Raw genomic sequence first — 15,014 nt, forward strand, 5'->3', positions numbered from 1 at the left:
ATTTATTTGGGTTGTAATTATTTCTTCTGTACTACTGGCTTGGCTTTACTGTGTGCCCACTTGATTTTGACAGCAGTGATGCTATTAATAGGACCTCTTTTCCAAAGTAGCTATGTACCATAGAAATTTAAGCTGCTTAATCTGATAGGGACTAATTAGTGAACTACATCCCTAAAATTCACATAAAGATGCAGGCTTGCATAGTCCTGAAAATCTCATTTTGAGTTAATAATGGTTGAAGTGTTAGTGTTTCTAATGTGTGTTATGTCAGTGTACCTAGCAATCCTACTTCATCCATGCTTTTTTACATTAGGAGAACTGATTAGCAGATCTGTTACAGGTAGTTGTAAGGTGTAAGCAAACAAAAGTTAAAGTTATATGTTTAATCTTTATTTTCTGATTTACTTCTAAGTAAGCATTGTGTTTGTGTTGGGCCAAATCCTTTACTTGTTACAGTATTTGCATTCAGTATGTAGACAGCTGGAGTAAGAGTTAAATAGAAGAGATGCAGAAGTTTGATTGTACTTTAAAACTTTGATGAAGGATGTCTCAGATGTTCCTAAAATAAATAAACAGAATATTTGGACATTATCATGGATGTCTGTGGCATGTGACCTCTGTCCTGAGGAACATGAGTGTTCTCATGTTCTCAGCTGAGTACTGTATGTGGGATAATACTTCAGACTATTGAACAGCTGATGAACAGGTGATAACATTTTTGGATTTTAAGTTATGATGACATACTCAAAGATCAAAGATTTTAAACATATATTCACTTCTACAACATCCCACTTTTTAAAGTCATCTTAAAATTAAATGAATAGCCCTACTCCAGGAAAACAAACTTCTATACATCTGAAACTTCTCATATTATCTTAAACTGCAGACAAATTTCCAGTTTTAACAAAATTGTAATAATTAATAATACAGCTTTTTTACCTTCCCCATCTTGTGTACAATTGACTAAAACTGTCCTTCACAACTGTCCTTGTAAGCAATTGTTGAGTGAACTTAATTGAAACTGAAGGGAAGTTTCCCTCTTTTGTTCCATCACTGCTCAGTGGCTGGAATCTTTTGAGACAAACTACATCAGCATTAAAATCCTCACCCTTAAATATATACTGTTAGCCACACTGGCTATCTTTTTAAACAAAAGACTTTGCAGGCTTCAAGAGATGTGTATTCTTTGTACATTGTATATAGACACATTAACAGTATTTTTTCTCTGGTTGCTGGAGACCTGGCAGTGGGTATGCACCTCAAAGAGTGAAGTGTTATCAGTCTTGTTTTGCTGAGAGGTGCACACAAGGAATGTGGATGAGGGCAGAAGGAATACCTCAACCAGGTCCACCTGGGTTTCTCCTCTGCATGTCAACTAGACTGAAGAAAATGGGCACATGTTTGGGTTGAACTAGGAGAAAAGCCTTGCAGAATGCTAGTACCTTCATCCTGAAACTGTTGGGAGTCTCAACATATTTTGCCCAAGTGTAGTCATTTCAAAGTTATGAAAGTAGACAATAGACAAGGAAGAGAGGATGGTCGTGTTCAGAGGATCTGGATAGGATGAATCCTACACATCTACCCTTGAGTAGGTTATTGGGCTCTGGAGGTACCTGCCTCTCAATCTTGATTGAAAAAGGATTTCAGATGATGGATTTCAGCTAGATACCTTACTCATACATAGCTGATATGAGACCATCAGAACATCATTTGCTACCCTGCCTTTAGGCAACCTTGGTAAGGTGAGCTGGCTGGTGGTGGCTGTGGTGGACTCCTGAGGAGCCTCCAATATAGCTGTGCACTTGGTGCTGACACTGCTTCTTATTTAAACAACACTTAACCCTCTAGTGCACTTTTGGGAATGTAGGATCATTGGGGTGAATTTGTGGCCTCAGAGACATCAGTGAGATTTTTTCCAGTAATTTCAAAGAGACCTAAGATTTAATCCAAATAAGAAAGTATTAGTAGAAGAAAAATTGTCCAATCTCCCAGGTGATGCATATTGTTAGTGGCTTTATGTTCTGCAAGCCACTGCTGCTTTCAGAGAGCTCATTTTATCCTTTCCATTTCTTAGCTTTAAAAGAATGTCTTAATACATATTTCATCCAGAAGAGTATGTTTCCTGTGCAAGCTTTTCTTCTATTGAATACCTTTAGGCTATCATAACATCCTTGTTATGACAGAGTTTTACTTTTCATATTTCTAAAAAAAAAAAAAAGGAAGAAATCAGACAGTTCCTTGATTTTATGGAAATGTAATTTGTTTTTCAAAGCTACCGGGAAAGACTGAAGCCAAAACAACTCTGAGTAGAGTGCCAGCATTTTGGAGAAGTGTAGCAGAACTTTGTGTGACTGGGAAACAAGCTGGGTGGGGTGGGCTGTGCTGGTACACCTCCTCCCATTAGCAATTCCCAAGTCTCCTTTTGCCAGCAGAAATAAGTGTGCTTGGCACCACTGGAAAGTGACTTAATGTATGTTGTGATGGAACAGTGGCACAGGCTACTCAGGGATGGTGTGGAGTCTCCTTCCTTGGAGGTCTTCAAGACCTGCCTGGACATATTCCTATGCAACCTGATCTAGGTGGACTTTCTTCTGCAGGTGGCTTGGACTAGATAATCTCTAAAGGCCCTTTCCAACTCCTACCAGTCTATGATTCTATATTTGATTGATGAGAGAATCTTGCAATACTGTGTGAATGTTTATATACTTGACAAAAATTAGTGTGATCAAGCTAAGGTTGATATAATTTTCCTTGTCCATAAATGACTTACCTATTATACAAGTCAAGAAAATTGCAAAACTGAGAATAGAATCTAAGAATTATGCTTTCTCCCCTCCATTGCAATCTTTATTATAATAGTTTATTTTAACTCTGTTCTTACATTTAATTTTAATTTGCCAGATGTTTTAAATGTAATTATAAGAATGCATAAGCAAATTCTTCTAAACAGGTTTCTGAAGCTTTTACAAGCTAAGAGCATGACTGATTGAATAACAGAATAACAAAGAATAACAAAGTGACATTCAAGATTTATAGCTGGATTACTTAATAGAACAGGCAAAACTTTAGCCTTTTTTTTCTTTTCCCTCTCCAACATGAATGCTTGCAGGTAGGGTTACAAGAACTTGTGAATGCACTATCAAATAGAGAAAAAGTAAATTATGACTGATTGACAGTTCAATTGTTAGTGCAAACATAGAGCTGTCTACTTGCATGGTGGTTTGTTTCCCAGTATATACTTGATATCTTGCTTTCTGCCCTTCTGTCTTCATGATATATGATAGTACAACTCAAAGTGACCTGCACAAGCGTTTTTCAACACGGTGAGAATAGCTGAGTGTCTGTGATCTATGTAGCTAAGACAAAATGCATCCACATTCTTGTTTTACGCTGAAGATGGTTTATGGTGAAATTTGTCTGTGATTTAAGATAATATGAGAAGTTTTAGATGCATAAAAGTTTGTTTTCCTGGAGTAGGGCTATTCATTTAATCATGTCTTTCAACCTATGTTAAGCTTTGTGTTTGTAGCAACTAAAATTTGTTCAGAAAGGAAAGGATAAAACTGATAAAGCTTGAGGCAGGCAGGAGTCAGACTTTCTGCTCTCCCTCTGTGCTGCTGTACCTCATTGGCATGTGCTGTAATTTTTGTTTCAATATTGTATACTGTGATCCTCCCTTTTATCAAAAGGGATTTTTATAATGGAATCTTCCTAAATGGTACAGAAGCTTAATAGTGTTGCTATAAGTGCAACATTTTATTTTCTCTGCAAGCTGGGGTGAATGTAGGAGACCCTGAAAGATCACATCCCTGAAAGATGTGAAAAGATGATGATGAAAAATGAGGCTTTGGAGAGGAAGGAGACAGGAAAAATGACAAATTTAATACAGTGGAGCCAAATCACAGAGCTGTAAATCATTTGAATCAGGACTAGTAATCAAAAAGGAGTATGAACTCACATTTTGGGAAGGGTGAGGTATGATGACTCTAGATTTTTGGCAGGAGACAACTTGAAGCAAGCAAGAAGTGGGCTGACCTAGATGCCTGATAAGAGGCTCAATTAAATGAAAAGTGGGTGGACTTGGAGAAGAATTGGATGGACCTGATTGTTTTGGCACTTAGGTATTTGATGCTTGATTTCCAGGGCAGCAAAATTTTAATAACTTATTGTTCGCTATTGGTTGACTTCTTAGTGATAGGACTAGCACCTCTCTTCCCAAGTGGTTACTGTGTGCTGGGACGTGTGGCATGCAGAAGAGACTTTGTAAGAGAGAGTTACAGTTAGGAAGGGAAGAGGTGTGTTGGGTAGAGGGTTCTCCAGAGGAGTGTTTCTGATAAGGAGGTTGTATATATGGAGGGATGTCTGAAGTGTAGAGGAAAGGAGGTTTTGAGGGCTGATCCTTTGTTCATGAGGGGCTTGTTGAGGTTATGTGTCTTTAAGATGTAACGTCAGTATGACTCGTGAACTGATGTTGAACAAAGATATTGCTTGGCAGTTAAAATGTCCAGCTGCTGTTGCTGATGTCTGTTTTCAACATTGCCCCCTCTTCCTGCTACTATCAGGCCATATGTTACTCAGAAAATTGGTGAAATCACGATACCATTGAAAGAGTAACAGCTGAGGAATGGACAGAGTGTCTTAGATTGAAGATATTTCCTCTAGCTTAGTTTATTCAGCTTTTTGAGGCTGAGATTTCTTCATCCCCGTGTATTATAAAGTTAGACATCAGTAGCTGGGTCTTATGTTTTTTTAACAAGTTATGCACACACATGTATGTGTAGTTACATGAGTTTGCTTTTGTGTTTTGTCTTGCATTTTGGTTTATGTATTGTATTGCTTGATAATATTAGCTATATGAAGTGGAAGTCTCTGTTGGTAGGAAGGCTCAAAATATACTTCAGAATGATATTAATTTTAGTTGAAGGCACAAAGCTAAGATAAATTAATATTATGTTGCTGCTTTCTTGGACAATCTGAAAGCATTTTATGTTATGAAGGAACCATAAGATTCATGAAATCTATCATCATTCCTTTTCTGTCTTGTTTTTGGTTTTGTTCTTTTCTTGCATTGTTTTTTGTTCCAGAATGCAACTGTATCTCAGTAGTAAATTTTAAATACTTCATCATTGTGAAAAATTTTTGTAGGGCTATCACTGTACAACTGTTTCTTGACCCTTATGCTACATCTGCAAGTTCCTAGAAACCTTTGATATATTTACCTTTAGCCCTTTGTTAGGTAATCAAGGGGCTCATAGGACATGAGAGACTTATCCAACATATGTGATTCATACCTGTAAACCCATGTATCATTACTATTTTCTGCCAACATATCTGCATTATCACTTAACACTGCTACTGCATCATCCTGCTTCCTCCTGTTTCTCCAAATACATAGTGAGTCCCCACTAATTATTTTTTATCTTTTTTTATCTTCTTTTTTTTTCCCCCTTTCAGTGAAAGTCCTTACAGAGGGTGTTGCTCTGCCCCGTAGAAAGATGTGGGAATTACTCTTAAGTTTTTTCCCTGCTTCTACCCAGTGCCCAGGGAGTGGAGCAATGTTGGTAGTTGAAACAACAAAGCCGAGAGGTGCTATATTTGAAATTGCTTGTAAATATGTTTACACAGCTGGCACCTTATCCATGGAATTCATTGCTACAGGTATTACTAAATTGAGTTCCTGCACGCGTTTGGCTTTACATGTATATTAGAAGGGCTGGGATGTATGAAAAGGACTGTGGTTAGTAGGTCGAGAGAGGTGCTCTTCCCCCTCTACTCTGAGACCACATCTGGAATATTGTGTCCACTTCTGGGCCCCTCGGTTCAGGAAGGACAGGGAGCTGCTGGAGGAAGTTCAGCACAGGGCCACAAAGATTATTAAAGGAGTGGAGCATCTCCCTTATGATGAAAGGCTGAGGGAGCTGGGGCTCTTGAGCTTGGAGAAGAGGAGACTGAGGGGTGAGCTCATTAATGTTTACAAATATGTAAAGCGTGGCTGTCAGGGAGATGGAGCCAGGCTCTTCTCTATGATGGCCAATGATAGGACAAGGGGCAATAGTTATAAACTGGAACACAAGAGGTTCCAAAGAAAGACAAGGAAGAGTTTTTTCACTGTGAGTGTGATGGAGCACTGGAACAGGCTGCCCAGATTGGTTGTTGAGTCTCCTCCTCTGGAGACATCCAAACCCCACCTGGACGAGTTCCTGTGTCACCCACTCTAGGCGGTCCTGCTTTGGCAGGGAGGTTGGACTAGATGATCTTTTGAGGTCACTTCTAACCCTTAAGATTCTGTGATTCTGTGGCTCTCTGATGAGGAAAGTCAGTTTTAACTCCATCAAATGATGGACAAGAATGGAGAAGATAGGTGCAGGACTCTGTACAGGTTTGTGCATCAACCTCTTCACATGATGTATTGCACTCTCCTGGCTAAGGTTAACAGAGTTGAAAGCTGCCTTTGCTTTTTTCCCCTGCCTCTTCTGAGAAACACACCTTAACTCCTAGACATTGCTTTAGATAGTTTCAGTTCTTGTTTAACGTGTCTTTGTACAGTGTAGCGTGAGGTCTTGATGGCTTAAATGCCTGACAGTCTGTGAGACTGGCTGCATGGAGCAGTATGGTGAGGAACTGCCCTTGCTTTCTCTGCAGTGAGTGGAAAAACTTTCACAGGCTTCAGTGGGAGAATGACTAGGCATCTAAGACAAGCGATCCCGTGAACGTTGTTACTCACAAACTCTGATTCTGCAATTACTGGATACAAAGTCCAGTAAAGTCCAGTGCCATAGTTATTATTTTGACTTTTCTGGTGACTTATCTGACGCACCAGTGAACTATTGCACAACTTAATTACTGTAGCAATGCAACAGGAGACATTGTGCATAAACCAGATACTAACTGTGTTTGAGGAAGAACTCTCACAAGTAAACATACCATATACATGTAGGGGACTCCTTTGTCATTTATTTGCTCCCAACATATGATAAACTGAAATGCAGTCGTATTGTATCTGACAGGTACTGAATGACAATGGAGGGCACAACGCAGTATTGTCTGCAGTGCAGTTGAAGAATTAAACCCTTTGAAGTTTGCCAGAGCTTCTTTGACGATGCAGTGGCTTGAATATTGATATAATAATTTAAATAGCTAGCAAATTTGATGATACAATATAGTAAATTCTGCCTTTATAGAAAAGTCTTGGCTGGTGCATTTTGGCTTCCTATGCAAACCAGTGAGTGATGTTAAAACATTCTGTGCTGTGATCTGACAAGCTGCAAATGCTCAAGACCTTTTGTAGTCAAGCTTGTTGTTCAGTTTCAGGCACCTTAAATGGATTGCTTGCAGATAACCAAGGTCATGAGTTACTGGTTAACAGAACATTTTGGCTTAGTATAAAAAGTGGAGTTTGAATATTTTGCACTGTGTATCAGAGGAAGTGGTCTGTGTTTGAAGAGCCTCTTCTATTCCAGTCTATAGAACAGGCTGAACTATTGCTTCACATGCAATGTGCAACTCGTGAGAGCTTATGGTATGATAACAAGCACCTCCACAGTAAACAAGTAGCTCTTTGAAGGCTATACTGCCAAAATACAGGGTGAGTGTCATATGGAAATTTTGAGAACTGAATTATTGGAAGACAGATATATAGAAAATACCTTTTCAGATTTTTGTCCTGTGTTGTAAGAGATTGTGTAAGAAACAAAAGTGTCAGAAGCTGAGGCACTGAGCAAAGGCTTAGGAGATGATGTTTCTGATCTGTCCTGACCCATGTCAATTAATCTTTCTGTGCTGTTATTTTGTGTCTATAGGATGGGAGTTGCAGCAGTTATCTTGTCTGATGTCTTTGGTTCCTAATGACTGCAGAACTCAATTACGGTTCTTATCTTTATTCCTTTAGAGAATTCTTAAATGAAAGTGATAGATATTATTTATTTAAAGTCTATTTTCTGAGCTCTGGAAGTCTAACGTGTTCAAAAACTACAGCTAATGGGCTCAGACAGTGCACAGGATCTTGTTTGTTTTTCTCATTACCAACACTGTTTTCTATGTGGCTTTTTTTTTTTTCTCCAGTGATGTGGTGCCACACTGAAAGTTTTGTATTTTGTCCACAGTTAATAGTTGTCCTGAGAGTGCACAAGTTGTCACTAGGGAACACAAGGTGTTCCTTGTGAATTACGCTCAGTTTCCAATGTACTGCCCTCCATCCTGACAGTGCTTAAGAGTCAAACCTTACGGGTTCATTCAGAAAGCCTTTGAGGGATTTTGATGAGATAGGAGTACATCTTACCATTAAAATCCTTTGGTAAACTTCTGTCAAGGTAGTTCTTACCATCCCTGTTCCTTTTGTGACTTCACACTTTAGCTGCTGTTTATAGAAAGCTTTGGCCCATTAGATCATAGACAGAGGGCGTATTGTAGGACTGACTCTTGGTAAGTCAAGCTTTCCAAACCTCACTGTGCTTGTTAAGCCTGACCTAACCTGGACTGGTTAAGTCTTAACTTGGACATAAGGCCATGGCAATTCTGCTGCCTCCTCCTAGATCTGATGCTTCAATTTTCTTTACTCACGGACACCTCACTTCTGCATCCAAGTATGTTGTGAGATCTGAGCTGCTGACTTCCAAAATTCTTCATTTCACTTCTGTGTCTGGGAGCTTGCAGTGGGCAGCTGGTCAGCAGTCAGCTTGCTATAGGGGTAGAAAATTCATCCACGTGCAGGGGGATTGATCTTGCTGTGCTCATAACTAAATGCAAAGCCTTCAACTTGAGTCAAATTTGAATCCATTTATTGTGTAATTTATGCTTTTTCTGGCAATTTGCCACAGAAAATACTGCAAAGACTGTTGTTGTGAAGTGGCAGGGCAGTGGTGTATCCTTAAACATGATTTTCCTGAATAATTGTTTGAAACAACCTGATTATTTACAGAATACTTCCTGAAAGGAAGTTGAATTTATGTTTAGCAAGTTCTGTGATAAGATTAATGATTTATATTTTAAAACTTTCTTGTTTATTTAACTTCTAAAATGTTGTGAGAAATATATTTGATTTGTTATTTAGATTTTCTGCTGGGGATTAAATAAATGCTTATTCATTTTAGTGAGGTAAAATGTGATCCTGTGAGTTTTGATCAGAGCTGAATCTTGATTCCACATGCCTTCTCAGAGGGAAAAGACTGGAAATGTTGTAGAAAAGCAGAATGTTTAAAGACTAAAATCAAAGGTACTTTATCAGATTCCACATTAAAATTCTAGTGTTGGGAAACAGCAAGTCACTGGAGCAAACCTCCTGCAAGTCCTGATCATGTAAGCAGATCCACATATACTCTTATACCCCCCATGAAGGCTGCTTACTGTGCATCATCAGAGGGGAGGCAGTGATCTGCAAGCACAAAACAACTTGTGAGTATAGGGCCAGGCTAACTCACAGCACTGTTTGTGTCCTTTCTCATATCAGATTCAAATATGCCTTCGTGATTTTTCTTTTAGGTCTTTTTCCAGGGCTTAAGTGGATCAGAGTCTCTCAGTTGATTTTGATGGATTTTGGATTATAGTCTAAGGTAAAGGCTGTGGACAGCTGCAGAAAAACAGAGTCAGTGGGTTCTAACAAAAGAAAATAAGAGTTTTCAATGTAACAGCAATGCACATGTTGTAACAAAAGAGGTTTTAACTGGTTTTAAATGAAGTAGGATCTGAAACATAAGCCATAATTTAATGCAATAGAAGAAATCCTCTTTCATGAAGGAAAATGTAGTTTTCTTTTCTTCGTGTTGCGTAGTAACTGAATAATAGAGTTTCTAAGGTGTCTTTTGAATTAAAGTGGAGAAATGTATGAGCGTCCCTATCTATGGTTTGACAGGTATGTCTCTGCATTTACATATGCTGATGTCAAACACATGTTTTAGTAGTCTAACAACTTTTCTTTTTCTAGGTTAGTGGACGACCGATGTGTGGTTCAGCCAGAGGCAGGTGACCTTGCTAATCCTCCAAAGAAGTTCAGAGGTCAGTAACGGGATAATTTTTATTAATGACCAATTGATGCACATTTTAGCTCGTTGGGCACATTGCCGTACCAGACGTAACTTCCCAGATGCATTCATAGGTTATGAACACATTGGTGAAGTTTCGAACTGGAATGTGAATGACAGATTTTTAGTAGGTGGAAAACATGGGGAAAGGGACTAATTTTCTTTTAGTCTGAGTTGTTTGCTCTGTTTATTACATTGAATGCTGATCCTTCACTTTGTGACCAGCTCCTTGCTCCAGTCTTGCTCTTGCTGTAAATGCAAAACAAGCTCCTGAGGTTCAGAACTCCTTGATCTGATTATTTGTCAATTTTTTTTTAGAGATAAGACAACATTTTAAGTACTACCCTCATATATTTTCTCAGCTTTTTGTTTTGCTTTTGAATAAAACCATATCTGATTTTTCACAACTTTCTTAGATGTAGACTTGTAGATTTGGGTAATTCTACTCTCTGGTTGGAAAAAATAACAATGCAGTGTAACAACATGCAGCTTCTTGAAAGCTAAAAAACACTGCTGTAATATTCTGTGTACTTACATGCATGGAAGGAAATAAAACCTCTCAGTCTTGTCTGTACTTGATTTATGCCATTGTCTCTAGCTATGGCAAATGCCTTACTAGCCTGATCCAGACCTCTTTTGGTTTAAATGGGCTTGAATTTACATCTGTTACCAGATATTTTTATGTCTTGCCTGGTTTAGATCAAAGGGAATGTGTTTCATGGCTACTTTAATCTATCTCAAGGGGTTGTGCTGGTATTCTTAACCTTATTATTTTATATTCAATGTTTATTATAATACAGTATGTACCTACTATTACTGAAGAAAAGTTGCATGTAGAACATTGAGAGACTGAAGTTCTGCTTTCCCAGAGTTTTTAAGATTTTTTTTTTTTTTCCCATGAGATATTCAGGAAACATCAGCATTTGGTTCCAGTTCCAGCTGTAAGTGTTCAGCATATTGGCAGATCTTGGAAACTGAGAAAGTGAAGATGTGTACTTAGAAACTAGAAGATGTGTACTTAGTAATAAATTTTAGTCATTTGCGTAATGTCATGGAATAATGTTGCAGAAATGAGGATAGTATCTAGTTCCCAGTGTGGCTTTCAGGCTACCTAACTGTGATTTCATCCTCTTGCTTCCTGAAAAGACATGTTTCACTCATAGCTTCCAGGTTATACAAAATTTCATGTGGGTATTATTTTGATGGTGTTTCTGTCACTTCAACGTTCTGGTGTGTTACCAAGAGTAGAACATATCCAGGATCAGATAAGGGTCACTGGAAAAGATTTGCATGTCATAGTATAATTGCAGAATACATCCAAATGTCTACAATCAAGGAGCTGAACAGAGGTTAGAAAGACAACCTTATATTCTTCATTGTCTAACGTTTGAGGGCTTGATTTTATAACTTCAGTACTGTAGAGTTCTTTTATTGTAGTTCTGTGATGTTTCCTAACTTGAAAAGGTAAAGCAGAAAAAAGTTGTGTTTGTGGATTTTTTTGTTTTTATTTCTTTAAAAAAGTTATTTCAATAGCATCAAGAAGGTCTGGGCACTTTGATCCAGGGTGCAAGGTTGTTGAACTCTCGGTATTAATGGCACGTGTTCATTGGTGGCAGTAGTACATGTGTACATACATCAGATGTCAGAAAGTGATAAGACACAGACAAGATGTTCAGCTGTTTTCTGCTGCAAGGGGAATGCAAAAATCCAGAGTTACATGGTGCCTTCTGCAGAGGAATGTTTTCAATTAGTCACAGAGAGTTTGCCACTGTTCTCTATTGCAACCTTTGCCTGTTGCTTCCATAACACATCCCTTTATCTCTAGTTGTCTCTGCTCCTGCTTCCCCACAGCATCTGACCTTTCTTTCTATCTACCCAGATCCTACATTTCTTGGGGAACCCCTCTTCTCTAATTTCCAAAACTTGTTATAAGTCTCTTTCCTCCTCTTCCTCACTGCTGCCTCTTAGTTCCCTTTGGCTTTAGCAGCTTCTCTTCCTGTCACTTCTTATCTCTTTGTGGTTTAGGATGCACTTATATCTGACTTAAATTTGAAGTGTCTTGCTTAGCAATTGCTAGCATTGTGGTAGCATGCAAATTTGGATGAACTACAACATCTGTTAGTGAAAAAATGAGTTTTGTCACCTTGATTGATGTAACCCATCATGCTGTAATATCATAACTATATTGTTAGGGGCCACATCTAGTAGCATTTTCATGCTGCTTCAATTTTATGTAATCAAATGGCATTCAGAAGAACAGCTGCAGCAGAGATAAAGCTGTTTGTTTGTTCTCTCCTTCATCTTACAAGTAAAATTCTAGGTGTGGGAATAGCAGAGGTTTTACTGGGAACAATGCAGTAACTTGCTGACAAATTGGGATTTAGCGTTTAGTACCAAAGAGATGTCTGTATTATGAGAGCAACCAAAATCACATCTCTGCCATGCTTTGTTAAATTTCTCAGCTCTGCTCAAGAGCACTGAGGCAGAAGAGTTGCTGTTATTTTGTGCCCCTCCCCCTCCCCCCCCCCCCCCCCCGAATCTTCTGGGAAATAGCATTCAATTAAAATCGGAAAGTTAATAAACAAAAATTGCTTTAAGTAGGTTCTTGACATGAAAAGAAGTCTTAGGCATGAATGATTGAATGATTAGAGATAAGCAACTAAAAATAGCAGCTAGCAACAGGAAGAGTAGGGCCTCTTTAGTAGTAGGAACTGCTATCTGTATGGTTTACAATATTTTTATCACTGATAGCTGAACTGGCGTTGATTTGAAGTTAGAGCACGACCTAAGAGTCAAAAAGTATGAGAAAGGCATATTTCTAACAAGATGTTTAGATTCAAAAGACTGACTCTGAAAATTCGCATCAGAGGACTATGTTTGCTCTTTTTTGGTAATATTTTATCAACCCTTCCCTCAACAGAAAAAATAAAAAAGGACTGTTTTCTAACTGCTTGTATTGCTCCTGCAGAGTTTACTTAGAGCAAATTTAGGTACTGAGCTGTTGTCCTAAACTGATAGCCCACGTAAAGCAGTGTCCCAAAATAGCAGTTTCATTTCTGTTATGTGTATACTTTTTTTTTTTTTTTTGAGTGGGTGGTAGCTATTCTAGTTGTTTCAGAACATCCTACAAAACAGAGTATTGTTAAGCTAAGGAAAGCTGTGGTTGCTTTTCATGTTGTGTCCATGGAAAGAAGTTGCAGTCCAGATTTCCCCTTCAGTCACACTGGAATGAACCTGATTTGCATCAGTGCAAAGGTGGGCAGAATGTGGTCCCACATGTGTTTCCTGAAGTCTTTTGGAAAAAAAAAAAAAGAAAATAAGAAAGAAATGTTCACTGTTTTGAAGTTGAATTTAAGGGACTGACCAAGCCAGCTGCTTCTTGTCTTAATTCTAACTGAAGCTAGCAAGAGCTAAATCTGTTCGTTTTGTGATGGAAGTGCTTACTTACCCTGCTGCAGGCCCAGGTTCACAGAGATTAGGAAAAACAGTGTGTACCAGAAGACTTGTACCTCTGAAGAAAAGTCACATTGTGAGCAACAGCTTAGACTGTAACCTTAAACACACTTCCACTTGGTGCTGTTGCCTCTAGTGGGAAACACTTTCAGCTTCCAAGGTGTAAAGTAGTATAGGTGAGATAAACTTGTTGGTCAAATTTAGCAACTCCAAAAAAGGAGCACGTCTCTCTTCTATTTAAAATGTAAAATGACCCAAGCTTTTAAACTGATTTAAACTTCCCTGCATTTTATACCCTTTTTTCTTGAGGCATCTGCAATGAAAGTGATGCTTGAGTTCCTAGATACCCTCCTCTTGCCTTTCTCTCAATTTTTAGTCTGTTCTAAGCTTTTTCTGATACTGTTCTTTCCTCTTCTCTCCCTTCCATTATGTTCCTCTGCACTCTGTCCTTTCTTTCTCTTACCTTTTCCTCTGCTGTCTGCCATTTTCCTTTTTACTTGCCTTCTCCTATACCTTTTTGATTTGTCCTTGTGTTTTCTTCTTGTTTCTCTAAATTCCACAGTTGCTTTCATTTTCTTCTCAGATTCCTGATGACTTTTTCTGTTGTCCTTAGGACTTGTCCTTGCCCCACTCCTTGCTCCCTTGCATACCTCCCTTTCCATTCACACTTCAGCTCATTTTTACCTTTCTGCATTTTTTTTCAAAACATAGATTCAAGTATACTGTGTGTAATAGATCTATCACTTCCACTTACCCATTTGTCAGCCTGCTGCTTTAAGTAAAGCCATGTGATAATTTGAAACACTTTAAAAAAAGAATGAGAGTAGGGAGAGAAACCATCTGACAAATATTATTATAAGCCAAATTTATCCAAGGTGAAGAAACATTTGAAGGCATAATATTAGTTATTTTCCTTTTCAGACTTCCTGAGAGTGGTTGCTTTTTGCTCGGAGGATGTGCTGTGTGTGTTTGTTCCACCCAGTATTGCCTTTTGAAGACTGGCATTTTGTGCACGTTCGCAGACTCGGGCAGATGCTGAGTGCCTCCTCTGTGCATTGTCTCCTGCATTCTGGAAGTTACTGCTTTCCATCTTTTGATTGTTCCGATTAATAAATGTCATTTTCCCCCCTATAAAATAGGTAACTGATATGTGTCTTAGCACTGATAATTTGTGCTATTTTCTTACTTTCTAATAAGCCAAGGTATAGTGTAGGAGATTACGCCTGGAGTGTGACCAGGGAAAGCTTCCCCTTTTTTTCCATTTTATAAAGAAAACTTGAAGTGATCTTTACTGTTTGAAAACTTTGTGTGGACTGGAGTGGGCATTGTTTCCCATTTTCTCCATCTTCACTTGTGCTCAAGTAATTGAAATTTTATTTCAAAAATCTTGGAAGATTTTGTGGGTATGAGAAAATTGATGAAACAGCAGAATTTGAACATATGAAAGTTTAGGGAGTGAACTGGCTGATACTTTTAAGCTATTTGCTTTCAAGATCTTTGTTTGCCTTTGATAGTGCCTACTTAATTAGCATCCTCAGAGAGGCA

At 38.4% G+C, this 15,014-nt stretch overlaps 1 protein-coding gene across 5 annotated transcripts in view; it reads left to right on the top strand.

Annotated features, from left to right (window-relative positions):
* ITPR2 (inositol 1,4,5-trisphosphate receptor type 2) overlaps positions 1–15,014 on the top strand; it is a 262,685-nt gene that overhangs the window by 21,030 nt on the left and 226,641 nt on the right. For 4 of the 5 annotated variants that reach the window (XM_062008731.1, XM_062008738.1, XM_062008748.1 and 1 more), the window contains one exon: positions 9,920–9,990. In XM_062008731.1, the coding sequence (XP_061864715.1) occupies positions 9,920–9,990 (71 nt within the window). Of the gene's footprint in view, positions 1–9,493; positions 9,549–9,919; positions 9,991–15,014 lie in introns of those variants that run through there. The other variant, XM_062008758.1, reaches the window with a different exon arrangement.

This window comes from Colius striatus, chromosome 1 (assembly GCF_028858725.1).
Source record: "Colius striatus isolate bColStr4 chromosome 1, bColStr4.1.hap1, whole genome shotgun sequence".
NCBI lineage: Eukaryota > Metazoa > Chordata > Aves > Coliiformes > Coliidae > Colius > Colius striatus.